The sequence below is a fragment of the Neolamprologus multifasciatus genome, chromosome 23 (genome assembly GCF_963576455.1).
Source record: "Neolamprologus multifasciatus chromosome 23, fNeoMul1.2, whole genome shotgun sequence".
Lineage (NCBI taxonomy): Eukaryota > Metazoa > Chordata > Actinopteri > Cichliformes > Cichlidae > Neolamprologus > Neolamprologus multifasciatus.
The window spans coordinates 10,332,243-10,351,323 of NC_140460.1; the positions used below are offsets into that span (position 1 = coordinate 10,332,243).

General features: G+C 42.2%; 1 protein-coding gene across 1 annotated transcript in view; it reads left to right on the forward strand.

Annotated features, from left to right (window-relative positions):
- Window positions 1-18,627, forward strand: part of wdr18 (WD repeat domain 18) — a 25,097-nt gene extending 6,470 nt beyond the window's left edge. Inside the window, exons 7-10 of the mRNA XM_085151741.1 lie at window positions 184-308; window positions 8,994-9,157; window positions 9,933-10,001; window positions 14,146-18,627. Of these exons, the coding sequence (XP_085007867.1) occupies window positions 184-308; window positions 8,994-9,157; window positions 9,933-10,001; window positions 14,146-14,274 (487 nt within the window). The 3' untranslated portion in view covers window positions 14,275-18,627. The remainder of the gene's footprint in view (window positions 1-183; window positions 309-8,993; window positions 9,158-9,932; window positions 10,002-14,145) is intronic.
- The last annotated feature ends 454 nt before the right edge of the window (window positions 18,628-19,081 follow it).

Consider the following 19,081-nt stretch of genomic DNA (forward strand, 5'->3'; position numbering starts at 1 on the left):
CGTGTGATGAAGAGCTCTTGTCTCCATTGGTGAAATAATCCAGATGGTAGTGAATAACACACAGGTCAGAGGAAGCCCTTCTAACAAGTGTTTACTGTGGATTAACTTCAATGATCAAGGTTCAGGATGATTGTTGATTAGGGTTTATTAACTTTATTGATCGTGGTTCTGTGTTCTCCTCAGGAACATGGTGACGTGTCTCTCAGTGTCGATGGACGGGACTCTGCTGCTGTCAGGGTCACACGATGAAACGGTTAGACTGTGGGACATTCAGAGTAAACAGAGCATCCGCTGCCTCACACACAAAGGTAAGTCCCGCACCCTGTGACATCATCAGGGTTGAGAGTTTTTCTATCTGTGCTGCCTTGCTCAAAAGAAATCTCAGCTTGAGATCTACTTCTGGTTCCATGTGGGTCAACGGAAGCTGCACTTTTAAGCTGTCACCTCAGGGAGGTGCTGTTTAAATGCCTCCTCCAGCTGCTGCTGGGTTATTAATGAGTGGTGACGCTGGCGGTGCTGTCTCCTCCTCTGGTGTCTGCTTGATGATGAGCGGCGGTGTGGTTCTGACAGGAACACGAGAAGGGACCTCCCCGCCGTGATCGTGACTGACATTTTGTAATTAACCAAATCCTCCGCGCCAAATTCGTCTCACTTCAAACGGCCGTCAGCGACCGTAATCCCTGCTTTGGCCGGATGCGCAGCTCACCCCCCCCCCTCCCGGTCACGTTTCTGCTCACAAAGAGCCAGAGTGAATTTAAAGAGAAAGCTTCATCCTCCATGACGACAACGCCTCAAAAGGATTCGTCTCAGCAGAGCAGATTCAGCTCCTCACAAAAAGGCGAGAGGAGGTGCTCGCTCTCAGCCCGTCTGATGATTTTACCTGACGTGTGCAGAGTCGGACTCATCAGCGTGATGAAACACCATAGAACATAATTCCTGCCATCTCAAACCTCACCTGCTGCTGAAGAATATTTAACCTGGCTTCACTAAACATGACCAATGTGCTCCCCTCAGCACTGGTCTATGAGGAAACCAGTGTCAGACAGGTAGCGCTGCAGGTATGTCACAGGTGGAGCGAACCTGAGTTGAATCCAGGCTGAAGCTGAGCCTTTTTAACTGAGTGAAGAACGATCAGTGTGACATCATAGTGATGTCACTGATTAACATGCAGATGTTTGTTTGTAGGCATCATGCTGATGACCTTCACAGAAACCAGCGCCCTCTGTTGGGCACAGACAACAGGCGAGAGGTGGGACGCACCTGGATAGGTCGCTGTCTATCACTTTGTTAAAAATGTAAACTCACATGGCTCCAGGACCCTGGAGCACCCAGGAAGAACACAGGAACAGAAGGCGGTCCTCAGACATCTCCTCGCCATTTTTAATCAGTTATTTTGTTTCATTTGATTATGGTGAGAACAATGATGCCTCACAGGAAGTAGATCATTTGATGGTTGGGTTTGACTGAGGCAAGTCGGTGCAGAGGTCTCTGATCTGAGATGCTGTGATTGGCTCAGCATCACGTGATCCTCAGAGACGTCATTTGAGATCCGTCTACAGATGCTAAGCTCAGAGGAGACGCTGCATCCCATCACTGTTATCGAACACATTGTGTGTGTGTGTGTGTGTGTGCGCGCGAGATTGATTATCTGAGCTGCTGTGAAATAAACCAAATAAAGTGAGAGGTTCATGAAGAGTTCATGAGAAGCGAGGAGGGGGAGGTGTGCATCAGTCCGAGTTCTCCTGCCTCCTCCGCCGTCTCTCAGCGTGTCAGATCTGCGACTGTTATAAAGAAACATCCATCTGACAGCAGAGCACCACTCCTGCAGGCGACGAGGCGAGACCACCTCTCTCTGCTGCCGCCACCTCATCTCAGGACTCATTACCCCGAGGGGCTGCGGGGAGACACTGACAGCTCTGAGGGCCCCTGAACACATCGTACTTGAATAAAAAACACAGTGACACTTGAACACACCATGCTGCATTGAACCGTACACCTGAGCGTGACAGCATTTTCAGTCACAAACATCAGTGGCTCAGTTGAGTTGTCTTCTGCTCTGACTTTTCAGTACAAACCTCCTGAGTTTCACTGCTCGGGGATTTTATTTATGATGTAAGAGCAAGGACACCCTTCCGAGAGAAACCCTTATACGATGTGTTAAAACAGAGCCTGCGGGTCCCCTAGAGATTTACAGCTTTTAATTAAATAACTGAGCATCAGCACCAGTTATTATTATCATTCCACCTAAATTTTGATGGCTCAGTTGAGTTGTCTTTGTGGCGTTCCTGCAAACTGCAGGTTTTCTTTACATTTTTTCAACTAATAAACATGAAGCTGCCAACTCTATGGCGTGGCAAGCTGTCCATTCATGTGGCTGTAGGTTACTGTTGTAGTCGCCAGGTATTTCCTGATGTCATAGATCAGCTGTTTGGACGGTGTCCTTGGTGTGATGCGTCAGAGTCGCTTCCTGATGTGTTCTCTAATTGAGCTGCTGGATTTTTGTTGTTCAACTAAAAAGGAACTTTTGGGAAGAGCTGGTGGGCTGGATTAGTGTGATGGCCATACAAGAAGGCTATTGCGAGGCAGCCCATCTGCAGTGCTGACATTTAACTGCTGCTTTTACCTCCCAGAGATTCATCTTCACTACAATCCTGAGATTTTTTGCTGAGACAAATCATCAGCAGCTGAATTATGATCAAAGTCTGTAAGAGAACCACAGACAGGAAGCTGACTCGCAGAAGAAAGGAATTATCATGATAGAGATAAGATAAATAATTTCTGTGACATCGCAAAACATGGAAGCTTTCATTTCAGCAGCCCACATTTGACTGACAGTTTCAATGATTTTCTTTTATGTTTGATAGTATTAAATTAAATGCAATGATCTCAGGAGTATCTCAGTAAACAAACGGCATTCAATGAAAACTTGAAGACTCACCACCTGCAGTTATCAGTGCTACTGATGGGGGGCGCTGTGCTCAGATGAAATAATCTGACAGTTTTTAAGATGAGCTAAGTTATATTAGCAACTAATCTGCATACTTGCGTTACATTAACATCCACACTCAGTAAAATTAGGCTTTTGGTGAAGCTTTGACAGGTGGCTAGCTGTCTGCAATCAAAGAGGCCACGCCCCCAATAATGCAAACCGTTGTTTTCTAAAAACATTCTTCACCTGTACAGTTGTTGTGAAAAGAGAAATTATCTTTAGTGGCTAAACCAGTTTTTGTATCTGGTTGTAAACTTGTTAATTTTAACATAGAGATAGACTCACTGCTGCCTATGCTGGACGGTAGATGAACTGCAGATTTATGGTATTAAAAAAGAAAAAACTTTCCTTCAGCTCATGAAGCAGTTGATGTGATAAGTGTCTTTCATAGGTTTGTTTAGTGCAGGGGTCTCAAAGTGGCGGTGCCACTTTGTATTGTTGAATACGAACAAAATGATAGCAGAAGTGCTGCCATGTGTGGCCAGAAAGAGAGGACCAATGTGTTTATTTGGTAGTTAAATGAAAGGCTTCAGTTAGTTAAAGAGTGAAGAAAAAAGTTGTCTTGTTATACAATATTTGAAATAAAAAAACAAACAAACAAAACATTTTCTGAAATATTTGTGGATTTGTGTTTTCTTGTTTGTTTTTTTTTGTACTACTTGAACACTAAAGTGGCCCTCCAATGAGATGACAGTGCCTGGATTGGCCCACGGCTCATTTAAGAGAGCCCTGGTTTAGTGGAATATCGATATGACATCCAGGTGAGAGGCTCCGAACCAGCTGAGGGTGTTTCCTCAGAGTGTCTGCAGTGTGTTGGCAGCCCTTCAGGCTCTAACACACTCAGTCTGATTTATCTGTCGTTCTGGACCACATTTGGACCATTAGTGTAATTCCAGCAGCCGGAGCCAAGCAGACGATCAATATGTGTAATTGAGTGGGGGATAATTAGCACAACAAGCAGGAATTCTGCTCTGACTTTTCAGTACAAACCTCCTGAGTTTCACTGCTCGGGGATTTTATTTATGATGTAAGAGTGAGGACACCCTTCTGAGAGAAACCCTTAAACTATGTGTTAAAACAGAGCCTGCGGGTCCTCTAGAGATTTACAGTTTTTAATTAAATAACAGCATCAGCACCAATTATTGTTCTTATTATCATTCCACCTACATTTTAATGTTTAACTTTCCCTCAGCTTTGAACCCCCCTTTGCCTTTGTTTTACTGGGAGGAAATCTTGGAGAAAATAAAGCCTTTCTTTATCATAGACATGTCATTCAAGGTTTAAATGACTAACAGGTGTTACAGGAAGTGTGCTAGACTTTTTAAAACTCATCAGGGACTGTAAGTGATGCCAGTTTTTATGGCTTTTCAAAATAAAATCTCATAAATATCAGAATGACCCTTCAATAAATGGTAGCAGTCATGCAGAGACTCAGTGGTAGACACACACATTTACTTTGTTTCACCTTGAATCATTGTATCATTGACTTTCATATAAAAGCTCAAAAATATTTAAGCTGCTTTTTAAGGTTTATAAACACTTTCATTTTGAAATCTATGTCTGAGCTTCTTTCGGCTCACCTGCAAGGTGACCTGGCGGTCATTATGTTTTGCTGGTGGAGTTTCTCACAATGAGCATAGTCTCTCAGGGATTGGTTTTATTGAGGAGCGGCAGCTTAGTTGAAATCAGATGAGCTATCAGCTGCACCAAGGCACTGACATGCCTGGGGACTGAACCCCCAAGACAGACTGCAGGTGTAAACCTGGTTCAGCAACTGCTTTTATACTTGATCTGGTGTTGGAATCGCCTGCTCTGGCTGATCGATGAGCCAGAGCAGTGTTTGAAAGTATTTTAATCACAAACTTTAGAGTATTAAACATTTAGCGTCATGCTAACCTAGGAGCCAATCAAACAGCTTGTTATTGTGGTTCTGTTTGACCTGTGTCCATATTTTAAATTGGCACATTATGTGTCTGGTGCTCTAGGTCAAAGATGAGGTGGATAATGGAAAAGTTGATGGATGGCTGGATGGATGGGTGGGTAGATTTCAGAATCGCTAAGCATAAGATTTGCTCTGGTGGGGAGGGGGCGTGGTGGGCGTGGCTCAACTCCTCATGGGAAACCTTCAGGTGAACAGACTCTGAGTCGTGGTCACACGGCCGTGGTTTTCAGTCTGCTGTAAACTGTTTTCTGAGCAGATAAAACATCTTCAGTAGCTGCTGCAGTCGGACCAGTTTCACATTAACCTTTGAAAGACTCTGCCGCCGGCTGGTCTCACAGCGAGGAGCACGGTGAAGCGGCTGCTAGAGGTGAAGCTGCTACCTGAGTACAGGTGATAAAAAAGCTGTTTAGAGTGAACAGGTGAGGTCAGCTCGCTTGTTTCTGTCTGTGTCTAAATGAGCCACTTCCTGTTTCGGGGCTCAGGCGTGTCAGTCAGCTCAGCTGCTTTGTCATCTCCCGAGCGATTTGTCATCCTTCAGGCTCTTAAACAGATCCTCGAGCTAATCTCAGAGAAATTAATTGTAAAAGTCCCCAGACAGGAAGTTAGAGTGACAGTGAGTTGAGGCGCTGAAGGCGGCGTGAATACAGAGTGGTGAGGTGGAGGTGCAGACGGCTGTTATAGAGGGCTGTTATGGAGGACTGAAGGTGGAGGCAGATGCAGTAAATCCGCTCCCACGCGCTGCGGTTTGGAGCTTCTGTTGGCGTGAAATGAGTCTGGCAGCATGTCAGCGTGGCGGCAGATTTACTGATGGAGCACGCCTCGCTCAGATCCGCTCCTTTTGATTGGCTGCAAGTGAAGGAAGCAGAGGAGATTAAAGGTGCCATTCCACTTCCTGTGTTTGTCCTGACCTGATTGGCTGTTGCAGCTGATGGATGAGTGTTGATGACAGGTTGAGTTGCAGTGGGACAGTTTCTCAGAGGACCCGTGGTCACCGTGGTTGCAGATGGCACTTTAAACTGGTTCTCTCACTTTCTCTCACGCACACACACAGTGTCCTTGTCTCAATCAGCAGCCAGAGGAATCTTCAATAGGTGGAGGAGAGCCACCATGGACCTTGTTATTTAACCTTTGACCTCTGAATGTTTTGACCTCAATTGTTTTTGCCAGTGATGATGATTGGATTATTTAACTGCTTCACGGCGGACCCTGACTGGACATTGGTCTGGAATATTCCATGATTTTCATTCATCTGTGCAGATCTTTATGGCACTGGACGCCAACTTGCTGCTGCTAGAACCACCCGTTGGGAACAAAGCGCCACATTTCAGAGACGTTTGCGACTGACAGAACGCGCTCAGTTCATTCACACGCAGATCCTCCTGTTTCCGTTCTTCCCACAAAAACACCTGAACGTGTTTGTGCAGATCGCAGCTGTCTGAGGGACTGACGCAGCGATCGCGGCAAAATTAGCCGAGGTCTGAAAACTTGAGGTCAGACATGCCTGACAGAGAACCGGTCATAGGTAGCCTTCATCAGGACCAAACACATCAGTGGTGTGATTTACCTGGTGCTAATCAGAATCGTGATGAATTTCGGGATCTTAATAATCCCGTCTGCTTCATGAGTCTCATTGATAAATGATCATGTAGGTCATGTGACCTGGCAGCTTTTAGGAACAAAGTGAGCTTGCCCTTGCTGCAGAGCGCAGATGCAGTCATGTGTTATTGAGGTGATCACCATCTGTTGATGTCCATCAGCTCCTCCTAATGTGACTTGAGTGCAGCAGCTTGAATATTTTACTGATGAACCAGAAGAACTTTAATATTTCACACAAGTTTCTCTGAATGTCCTTCACAAACTCAGACACTTTGCTCTATTTTCAGTTTTTAATACTCTTCATTTGTAGAACACCAAATCAAAGGCACCTGTGATGGAAATGTCAAGTGACAGTGGACAGCTTCTTCTCCTCCTCCTCCTTTCTCATGCTCCCTTCAGGGAAGGATAATCTGCCTCCATCTTCCCTCTCCAGCATCCTCTTCTGTCACACGGGCCAAGGCCTTTGTGACAGAAGAGGTTTGTTTGGGTGTGATCAAAAACTGATGGTCGTCAGTGCGTATTGGTTATGGGTCAACACATGTTGATATTGTGTTAGTCCCAGAGGAGCTGACATACAGTATGCAATCAGGTGGTGGAGGTGAAGTCCTGGTTTGTCAATGAGGCTGTGTGTAAAAGTTTAAGCTAACTTCAAGCAGGAACATCTGATGAAGTTGATGTAATGAATGTTTGATGGTCAGATGGTCAGGTCAGGCCCACTCGTCTCTTCTTGTTCTGTTCTGGTGCTCGAGAGAGGTTCTGTCAGTGTGCCGAATGAGGAAACACTGCAGGACAATTAAGGTTTTATCAGCCGAAGGAGCTGCTGAGAGCAGACCAACGAACATCAGTAGATAAGAACTGAGCACGTGCAGGAAACCAACAATTCGTTTTTGTTTATGTTGAAGCACAATATGTATCACTCCGCAAGGCTCCTGCCTACGATAGCCGTAATGCTCTGACAATCCATCAAGCAGTGCGACTTCGTAGCTTAGCAAAGTCGTACTAAAACATTTGACAGATTTTCGAGCACCGTGTACTACAGAAAATTGTTTCGAGGTCAGTAAACACAACCAGAATTGTGTTTACTGGCACACGGGATTATAAGGGGCACTGGCAATTTTCAGAAAAATCAAAGGATTGATTTCAAGTGTGCCATATTTTCCAAAAAACATGGTAATAACGACGGCCCGCTTGCATGCTCTACCAAAAATAGTGCTTTGTTGTTTATCTTCAGTGGTGTGGAACGTTCCACACCACTGAAGTTGCAGCATTTTTACAAACCAATTCTGGTTCATCTGTTTCATTCAACGATCCACTTTCACCCTTCTCATTCTCCGTTGCCGGCTCACTTTTTCCGCCATGTGCGTATGAAAACAAAGGCACTGCGCATGGGCGTTTTACCCATATTCTATCGCGATATTTCATTTTCTTATCGTTGCCGGACATTATACCGGTATTACCATGAACGGTATGATATTGGGCCATATCATACCGTTCATGGTAATACCGGTATAATGTTGTTACCTAGTTGTTACCTTATGTCTGCTGCTAGGGGTCACCTTTTTTGTTTTATGGTATGGTGTGTTTATGTGAATGTATTTAAGGTAGATACACATAATTAGCTCCAGGTGTTGTTATTCGGAAGGAGCAAACAGATTGTGACACTGTTATGATAAATGATGTTGGATAAAGAGAACTGTGGAACAACAAATACAACTGCTGGAAGTGGAATAACAGCGGCATCGCGTCACTCCCGCCAACGAAAACCTCAGTGGCTTCAAGTGTAGGCTTAGTGTAGGTTACAAAACAAGTAAGCAAAAAACCCTAATTTTGTTTCACCTAAGTGACTTTCTAATCTGCAGGCTGTCATCATTTGCATGTTTCAGGTCGGTACAGTTTCAGCCTGGTTACATGACATCACTGACTTGCTTCCTGTTTCATCTAAGAGACTGATATGTTCTTGAAAGCCAAGATGACAGGAAGTGATGTAAACATGGCTTCAATGTTATTCAAAAACAAACAGCTTATTTAAACAACACCGTGGAGCTATCACGAAAGAAGAAGAAACAGTTTTGACCTTCAGGAGCTCCCTACATCATCTTTATCACCCCAGCGGGGCGGAGCCTATCCCAGCTGCCATGGGGCAAGAGGCAGCATTCACCCTGGACATGTCGCCATTTACACCCGTGAATCACCGAGGAAACTCACGTGCACTCATCACCTTAGGGGTCATTGTCATTCAGCTAATGTCTCTGGTCAGTTGGCCCCTGATTAGCCGGTTCCTGTTCATACCTATGACCTAATGGTTAATGAGCTGATGATGTCATGAGCGATGTGGGGTTAGCACAAGATCATGCGTGATGTAGAATTTACACAGGAAGCAAAATTTCTTCTGTAGTGATTATGTCTCTCCATCCACAAATGACACTTCCTGAGCACCACGACATCACTTCCTGTTTGTGTGTTTAGGGCCAGTGACAAACGCCATCATCACGCCAGCTCCCGCTAATATGTTCCTGCCTGACAGTCGGCCCGCCGTCCCTCTGCCACGCTTCAGCCGACACCTGCATGCCTCCGAGAGCGACGGCGGTGAGCCGGGGGAGGTGTGTGTCCGCCTCAGGCTCCACACACAGGTGAGTGCTGCCTTTCTTCCTAGTGTCTTCCATATTTGAGCTGCCTGTTTATGGAAGTAAAAACCAAAAGAATGTCTGAGCAGTTTATTTTCATAGATGGGAGCCACAACAACAAGAAATTCCGACATGACAGGATAGAAATGAAAACACACACACACACAGGTGAACAAAGGAGCTGTGCAGGTGAAGGCTGAACGTAAAGATGGAAAGATCAAACACAATTCAAGGAAACGTTTAAATAAAACATGAAGCTGCAGCTCAACCACATCGATCCCTCTGAAGGAGGAAGGTGACATAGACATGCACAAATGCATACACAATGAGAGGGAAACTTTCATAAGCATCCTCAGAGCAGTTTATGCTAATGAGACAGAATCTAATACAGGCTGAGACACAAACACACACTCTGCTGTAATGACAATGGGTTTGAAAAATGCGTGTGTTTGCTGGCGTCTCAGTGGGTAAGCAATAATATCAATATTTACAGCTTTGATTGCCTGACAGGTCAGAGTGCTCTGTCACCAGCGTGCCTGCTAACATCGTCAGTCCTGTTTGGAGTGTTTAACATCGTTTAGTTAATCAGTTCTCAAGACATAAAATTTTAGATGTCTTTCATCACCACATTCACACAGCAGTGCTAAATTTTATTGCTAAATAATTTTTGTAATTATGGTGGAAGATTTCAGTTTTATTTTAAAGTGACAATCTGCACATCTCACTTAAAGCTGATACATTGCAGGTTTTACTTTGAAGAGGTTTTTCTGTTTGTTTACAGGAGGAGGAGGAAACGTACCTGCAGAAAGCTGACACGCTGAACTCGCTGATGAACGCCGTGACTGAAAAGGTGAGAGGGGCCGAGGTTTCATCGAGTGTTGGTTTGCATTCTCTGACAATCCCACAGTTTAACTGGCCAAGGGTCAGAGACAAACTGACTGTGAGCCTGGCATTCCTGTCAGTCTTATTGATTATTGATAGCAATGGTGGCCTGAGATGGTGTGAAGCTGGCAGCTCTATTGGTCAGCCCTGTGTGTGTCTGGAGCGTGGGGTCAAAGTTCAGACTCTGAGACTGCCTCAGTTCAATTCAGTTTTATTTATACAGCGCCAAATCACAACAACAGTCACCTGAAGGTAGTGGTCGGCGATATGAGGAAAATCTATTTTGCACGATATATATCATGATATGTTTAAATAACCTACAAAAACAAATGTTATTATCAACCATATAGTGCCTAACACTGCATCGGTACACTCATTCACATCGACAATTCAGTGGTTTCATATTTTCATTCATATTTTTTGTATTAAAATGGTTTATTTAACTATGTTTTTTAACCATCCGTTGTACACAGAGGTTTTTAACAAATGACAATCCTGTGACAGTTAAGTCTCTTTCGGTGGTCAACACTAGACCTTTTAACAAACAAACACAAGATCACAGCAACAAAAACATCAAACAAGAATTCACGAGTAAAAATAAAACAAACTTTTGTGCTTAAAACATTTAAAATTTGTAAAATAAAAAATATAATGATCAACAGAAACAAAGGTCTAGACAGTCAGTATAAAAACGACTGACCAAGAGCAGTTACAGGTATCAAAGCTGGTTTTCTTTGTGTGGGGAGACGTTCACATGCAGAGTTTAAAACAGTCTTCATTTTGGACAACACTGGGTTTTGTAGTGTTTTTCATGCTGATTTCAAATCTGTGTTTAGTTTTTCCCTAGCACGCACAGTTTTTGTGATAATGCTAGTTATATTGCATAATAGTTGGTATAATTAGCCTAAGCATGTAACCAGATTTAACGACAGTTCCCTGTGTTTTATGTTACATACGGCATTAATTGCAATTGATTTCAGTTGTTACCGTGCCTAGATTGTATTAATCATCCAGACAGTTGCTCTTATGTGTGTGATTCATTCAAGACAAAAGCATGCCTCCCGATTACTATAGACCTTAAGAAGATATACAAATTGTACTTTGGCTGCCCTCTGGGTGACCAGGATAAATCTTGGGCTCAACATGTCATCTGCAACAGTTGTTCCAATGGACTGCAGCACTGGCTAAATCTGTGAAAGGCAGCAATGCCATTTGCAATCCCAATGGTGTGGCAGGAACCACAAGATCATCTCAACAATTGCTATTTCTGCCGTGTGAATACAACAGCATTCTCATTCAAAAATAAGCACAAAATTGTATACACCAGCCTGGATTCTGCAATAAGGCCTGTTCCTGTGCTGCCACATGATGGATTCGCTTCTGTAGAAGGTGACGAGGAAACGGTCAAGGTGCCTCTGGTTACAATCCAGAGCCATCAGATCCGTTTTGGCTGATGAAGATTCAGAACCAGAGACTTTTAAACAAGCAGAGCTAAACTATCTCGTTCGTGATCTAAATCTGTCGAAAGACAAAGCAGAACTTCTTGCTTCGAGGCTTAAGCAGAAGCATTTGTTTGCCAAGGGTGTCACTGTAACTCACTACAGTCATAGTTGAAGTCATAACTTGACAGCGGTCTTCACAACTGACCGCTCAATGTGCCATTGTCATGACATCAACAGACTCTTCAGCATGTTCCAACTAAATGGTGTCTTTTCATTCTTTACAAAAAAGCTCGAAGGCACTCCTACTCCATAACGGAAATGCCAAACCAAGTGTGCCGATTGCCCATTCTGTTCATCTAAGGGAGTCCTATGACAACATGAAGACACTGCTTGAATCATTTGGGTATAAAACTCATTAGTGGAACATCATCGGTGGTGATCTGAAGGTGATTGGTATGTTGACGGGAATGCGAGGAGGATTCACCAAATACTGCTGTTTCCTGTGCCTGTGGGACAGCCGATCTACTGCGGAACATTATGTCAAGGGTGACTGGCAGCCAAGAGATGCCTATGAGCCAGGAAAAAGCAGTATCGAGTTTCTGCCTCTGGTTGAGCCGCGTAAAATATTTTTGCCGCTTCTCCCATATCAAGCTAGGCTTGATGAAGAATCTTGCCGAGGCCATAGGCAAAGGGAATGCATGCAGTTTTCAGTACCCCACTGAAAGGTTTCCAAACATAAGCAGTGTAAAAATGAATGAAGGTTTATTTATAGGTCCACAGATCAAGTCCATTTTGCAGAATGAAGGCTTCAAACAATCTCTCTCAACAGCCGAGTTCAAAGCTTGGGAGGAATTGAAGTGGCTCTGCAAAAACTTTCTGGGCATCCACAAGTTTTCTGCATACATGGAAGGAGTTCAGCTTCTGCTTGATTCCTACCAGAAACTGGGCTGTCGCATGTCATTGAAAATAAATACACTTCCTGCACTCAGGCCTCAAGTTCTTTCCAGAAAATGTTGGCATGGTGAGTGATGAACAGGGAGAGCGTTTTCATCAGGACATTCAGTTTCTGGAATGAGAGCATGATGGCAGACTACTGCTGGACCCCGACAATCCAGACACAGTGTGCACAAAAAAATCATATGCTAAGGATTTTTTGAAGAAACAGTGGTAGCTTATATCTATGCCACAGTGTGCGCCTATCTGACTGAAAATATTGAAACAGTTGCTTGATTGGTGCCTGTTTAATAAAAACTGCGTGGAGGTCCATTGCAAACTAATATTACTCATAATTCAAAATTATCTGGCTGATGTAACTGAAAAAATATTGAAAGCAGACCTGAAATCAGCATGAAAAAACAGTTTAGAAAAGTGTTTTGTGGTTTCTGATGATTGCAAAAAAAATAAATAAATAAAATTGTTGACCTGTGTAGTTTTACGGCATGTTTTTGCAAATTACTGCATTTTGTGCAGCATTGTCCTTGTGAAATCCAAATGACAGCGAGTCTGAAACTCCAGCTGTCGCTATATTTTTCCCTGTCTAGTAGTATATAAATGCGCATGCTCAGCCCAGTGTGGCAGGTAGAACATTTTGGGGTGGGGTGGGGGTTAATGATGCATTGGCAATGTGTGTGAAGAAAAAAATCTCAGTGAATTATATGCAGACAGCTTAATATTGCCATGGCAATTTATACTCGATGGTTGCAATAAAGCCACTTTAACCGTTGTATGTGGAAAAACTTGATATATTGCACACATCTACCTCATGGTGCTTTATATTGTAATGTAAAGACCCTACTATAATTGAAAGAAAACAGAATACCTCACCAATCATATTGACCCCCTATGAGCAAGTGCTTTGGTGACAGTGTCTCTCTCCTGAATCCAAACTGGAAGCTGGTTCCATAGAAGAAGGGTTTGAAAACTGAAGGCTCTGCTTCCCAGTCTACTTTTAAATACTCTAGGAACAGCAAGTAATATGGAGATCAATTAGGGTCCAGCTCAACCCAGCCAATCAGATAACAGTATTTACTGTTGCTGGGTAAATATTTCCCCACCTTAGTCCATCATAGGATGATCAGAAATCATGTTTCTTACCTGTTGGCTGGTGTCTGCGGCATCCCTGGAAGGAAGTCGTGGTCATCTTTAACCAAAATGCTAATTTTTAGCTTGTAACCAACGTGACACAGCAGCTGTCAATCATTAGCACTTTGAAGCTTTGTTATGAGTGTGTCTGCTGCCAACGTCATCGTGTTTTCAACCCAAATGTGGTGATTAATGGGAGGTTCTGATTATGACAGACTGGTTCACAACCTGTCAATTACAAGTCATCAGCCAACGAGTGTACAGCAAAAACCCTCCATTTGAAACTTAATGTCAGGACTGAGTCTTTTTAGAACCACAACTTTCACCCCCTAGTGAGTGGCCGCTAGAAAGAAAGCATGTTGAAGTTGCAGTTACTGTTGGTACTGTTGATGATGATAATGGGGGCAAACACCTCCTAGCGGCAGGATCATCTGGTGCTGAATCAGTCATGTATTGTATTTAAAGGGACGGGAAAAAAGTGATTTTGGTGAGCTCGTTAAGCAGAGGACGATGTTTGGAGACAGATGACAGAGATTTTTTTTTTTTTTCTGTGATGTGTAATTGCTTGTTTTTTGTTTGTGTTTTCAGTCGGTGTTTGGTGATGGCGAGAACACGAAGGTTAGAATCGCTGAGCTCGAAGAAGAAGTTCAGACTCTGAAAAAAATGAACAAAGATTTGTATGATTTCTCCAGCCAGATGCTCACCAAACCAACATAAGTGCACTCACACACACAAACACACACTGTGATGTTTTTTTTTGTTTATTTGTTTTTCTACAAAATAAAAGTTTTTGGAAAACTTCCTGTGTGTGAGCCTATGATTCCTTCTGAGTGATTCTGGGTCACGTGCCGAGACTGTTTCAGGTGATTTTCAGACTTTGAACCTTTAAAATGTTGTTTAACAGTCATTGACATGGGTGGATCTGTCTGTGAACACGAAATGTAATCAGATTACCTTTAGATTACACTTGTTACTTTCAGCAGCTGCTTCTTTAAACTCGTCTGGTTTAGAAAGTCATTTCAGCTATCCATTTTTACTGAGATATTCACACCAAGATCCAACATTTGTCCATCATAGTGACCAATAATCAATCACTGATCAGCCTGATAAATGACTGATCACAGGGATGTAAATGGCGAATCTGCAGTAAATGTAATCAGATTACATTTCCAGAGCTCTCCGTTACAAAGATGGAGAGTCAGGCTTAAGAAACTCAGAGTTTTAGCTGATCCAGCTTCCTGGATCAGGGTCCAGGTCCTGAAAACCAGAGAAGAATTAAATTTCAGGTTCCACTTGGTGTGCAGCAGCTTTTCCAGGTGAATTACTTTGTACACACATCAACACACAAAAACACAATCGTCCAGACATAGAAACCCCAGAAAGTAAATGCTTTTGTGTTTTCAATAGGAGACAGGTGTGTTTTCCTTCCTGTAATCAGGTGTTTGAAGATGTGACACAGTTTAACTTGTTTTATAATCTCATGTTTTTACTACTCTCATTTTTAAAGTCAAGATTTGAATATCAACAAACTGTATTCAAACATTTAATTTGTGTTCATAGTTAAACTGGTACGCTGCATTTGAGCCTTTCAACCTTTATTTAAACCAGCAGTGACAGGTGTTCACATAAAAAGAGCCCAGATGTCAAACTATAAATAAAAACCAACATGAGGGGAAAAACACATTATAAAAATTGAAAACTGGATTAAAGTTGGAGATTAAAGGTCAGACATGTGTAGGTGGAAGAAAACTGTCAGTTCAAACAGGAAAATCACAAAAACCTTTTTTTACATGTTGTCTTTGCTCAAACTACAATCCAGAGCCTAATAAGGGATTGATTTAATTAAACAAGGACAAAGAAAACCCCAGTATCAGTTTTACTGGTCACATGACCGGTATAAAAGATATTCGGAGAGAGGCTGAGCTGAACATCTCTGTTAAAGACTGTGAGAACTAGTGGATTACATCAGCAAGGGTGCCAAACATAAGGCCCGGAGGCCAGAATCAGTCCGGCAAAGACTCCAGTCCACTGGACAGCTTGAAGGAGGCATACAATTAGTACTTCCCATACGTTTACAGCTTTTTCTGCTGCCCCTTCATACTAGGCTAAATTAATCAATTAATAGGTAAAATGTTTAGAGGACTTTAATAGTGTTTTAGATGTCAGTGTCACATTCAGCATAAGTGTCCACAGCAGGGTACCATAACCTGAAATCCCTGCATGTAGCATTTTTAATGCTGCTATCTGACCACAATAATAATAATGTTGTTAATTGTACGAGCAGACTCTCCAAGATGTCTGAGTTCCAGTTTAGGTGCACAGTGAAATTCAAGGATTTTGACTGGATGCTGCTGAGCAGTGAGTCTGTTTGAAAGTAGCTCACATTAGCTAATAAATCCACCGTCTCTTCCAAATATGGCCATTTTGCAAATAAAAAAAACAAACATCTTTTATTAAGAGTGTGTTTTTGTAGACTGAAGTTCGTATGAGCCACAAATCTGTAAACACATGATGAAAAATGATCAAATATCAGGTTCAAATATTCAGCAACCTGATTATTTTTCACGAGCTCACTTTAAACTTCAGATCGTCACAAAATCATATTAAAACCAAACACCGAATGTCTGCAGTCGACACCTCCGATTGGTTGGAAATTGTTTGACAGCTGCTAAGATGAAGGCTGAGAAAATCTGAAATCCTGCAGTGATTTTTTTCTTCCATCACTTCCTGTTGTGCCTTTTTTTAGAGGATCTGAGGAAACAAGTGTGACTGCCTTGGTGTGTACAGAGGAGGTAAAATCATTTTACAAACATTTATTTATTCTTTTTTCATTTATTTGACAGGTATAATGATGTGACGTTCCTGTGTGTAAACACTGCAGTAGAAGGAGGATGAAGACATTTAATCTGAGAGTTGTGAGACCTTGCCTCGCCCTATCATGTGACCTATTAAGATCAACTGACACAATATGTGAGTGGGTGTTAACGCACCTGGGAAGGATCTCAAAACTGGATTGTATGTGGCTGACAGTTGGTGTCATAAGCCCCGCCTTCTGTTCAAAGATGGTTGTTCACAGTGGACATAGATGGCTTCTTTTTTTTAGGGCTGGGTTTTAAAAAAAATCAATTTTCCGATTCAAATCTATTTTAGCTTAAATAACGCGACATCAATTCATTGAATCCTGAATCGATTTTTAAATATAAATGTATTTTTGCCATAAACGCCAGAATCTACGGTGAAAGCTTACAAAACTATTTTAACAACCACCAAACAGCTAAAACAGCAAATGAAAGCAGGTAAATGGATTCTGCACAAAGATGTAAACACAAAGTGCGGATCGTTCACCCAACGCAGACATCTCATAGATGCCGCTCTGACCAAAATTCACCGAACCAGCAGCAAAAGAAGATCAAAACTACCCTTCACGTTTGATAAACATCGTCATTAATTCCCTCTTACTTTGGCTGTTTTGCTTCCACTACAATAAAATCACAGTTCCTGTACAGCTCTCTCTCTCTCAGTGTACTCAGAGACCAGTTTACCATCAAAAATCTCAGTTTTCTGCATTATTCACTGCTTAATTACGCACCAGTCTACTGTTATGTTCAGTGCTGTCGACTTCTGACATAAAAGCCTCAGAAATTGAACCTTTTACAAATGATTGCTTAGCTGTGTCTCTAATAAAACCTCTGTAACTTTGCTCTGCTTCACTTCAGCAGCAGGTAATTTTCATATGTTGACTCATATTTCTCTTCAGTTTTTGATCTACTGCAGAATATTTTTAAGGTGGTTCTCTGCTATAAAACGCCAGACATCTGCTGTGATGCTCACACCTCTGACAAAGTCTCACAAGTGTCAACTTTGTTTTTATACATAGATACATAATATATGGATATGTACTGATAAATGATCAGAATTATAATATTTCTACTGTCTGGGTCAAAATTTAATCTGGACCTTGTGAATCGGAACCGAACCAATTATAGAAATCAGTGATGATACCCAGCCCTACTTCTTTCACTCCTCTTTCATACTTCTCTGTCCTTTGTCTGCCACCTACACATGGTTTCACCCAAAACCTCCACTGATAATGAGCCACACCCTTTTTTACACCTTGGCTCATTCGATGAAGCACATAATCAATAGTTGGTCAACGATCCTCCCACTAGGGCTTAAAATCTGAGACTCTCCACCATTTGATTTTAGAACTGAACAAGCTTCCGAATGAAATGTCTTCAAGAAACTTAAAAAAGTCCAGACACTTTTCTTTTCAAGCTCCTTAGACTATGTCCTGGATGACTGAAACCCTTCACAGACACTGCATTAGAAGCTGTTCCTCCTCCTCTTGCATTAGGGTCATATCCTCACACATCTGGCTGAACATGTTGACCTGTCTCAGTTACAGATGTTTGAGAGTTTTCTTGCATGTTTTCCCATTTCAGATCTCTCCACAGCATTTAATCCAGACTCAGATCTTCTTTCTCTGCCGGTCATTGGTGGATTTGTTTGTTTCCTGTTTCACCATCCAATCAGTCAGATGTCCTCAGCCTGTAAAGAAGAACATTAGTGATTGAAATCTATCCAGCATCCAGTTGTTGGGGTTTGAGAGGTCTTTGGATGTTCGCATGATGGCACCTAGCACTTTAACTGCAAAGGGATCAGAGTGTCAGCGCTTCTATCAAACCAAACTGGTCTTTGGCACCTGATCAGGAACACTTGAAGCTAAAATGAAGACATTTAGCAACTTTTACTTTGTTCCATACATGAAATACATAAATACAATCAATTATATTAGAAACCTTATCAGTGATTATAATGTTTTCGTCATGCTGTTTAACATTTCACTTTGATTAATAAAAATTAGCCCAGCGTGTTGGTGAAGATGATCAATGTCCTTCAGTTTTTGCTGGAAATGTCAGATTCAAGCCAATCCAACTTTATTTATAAAACACTTTATAATAGCCAGTACAGAACCAAAGTGCTGTACATTAAATAAGTTAAGAACAATAGATAAAATGAAACAGCAACAAAAATAAAACACATAATACATACACATTAAATTTAAAACAGCCCTATATTTTAAAAAAAACAACATAAAACAACATAGAATCAACTAAAAATAAATAAATAAAATAAAAACAAAAACCAACATCTCACAGGGTGTCAAAGGCCAGGGTGAAGAGATGGGTTTTCAGAAGTGATTTAAAAACAGGCAGAGAAGAGGCCTGCCTAATCTCTAAAGCTCCACAGTTTGGGAGCAGCTAAAGTTTACGCTCAGTCCTTGGTACATTCAGCTTATCAGCTGACCGGAGAGAGCGGTGGGTGTATAAGGCTGTAGCAGCTCACAGAGATAAGATGGGGATAGGCCATGGAGGGCTTTAAAAGCAAATAAAAGAATTTAAAATCTAAAAGGAATGGGCAGCCAGTGAAGTGAAGCTAAAATAGGGGGAATGTGTTCAAACTAGTTAAAAGACAGGCTGCAGCATTTTGCACCCTCTGTAGATGAGCAATGTATGAAGCACTG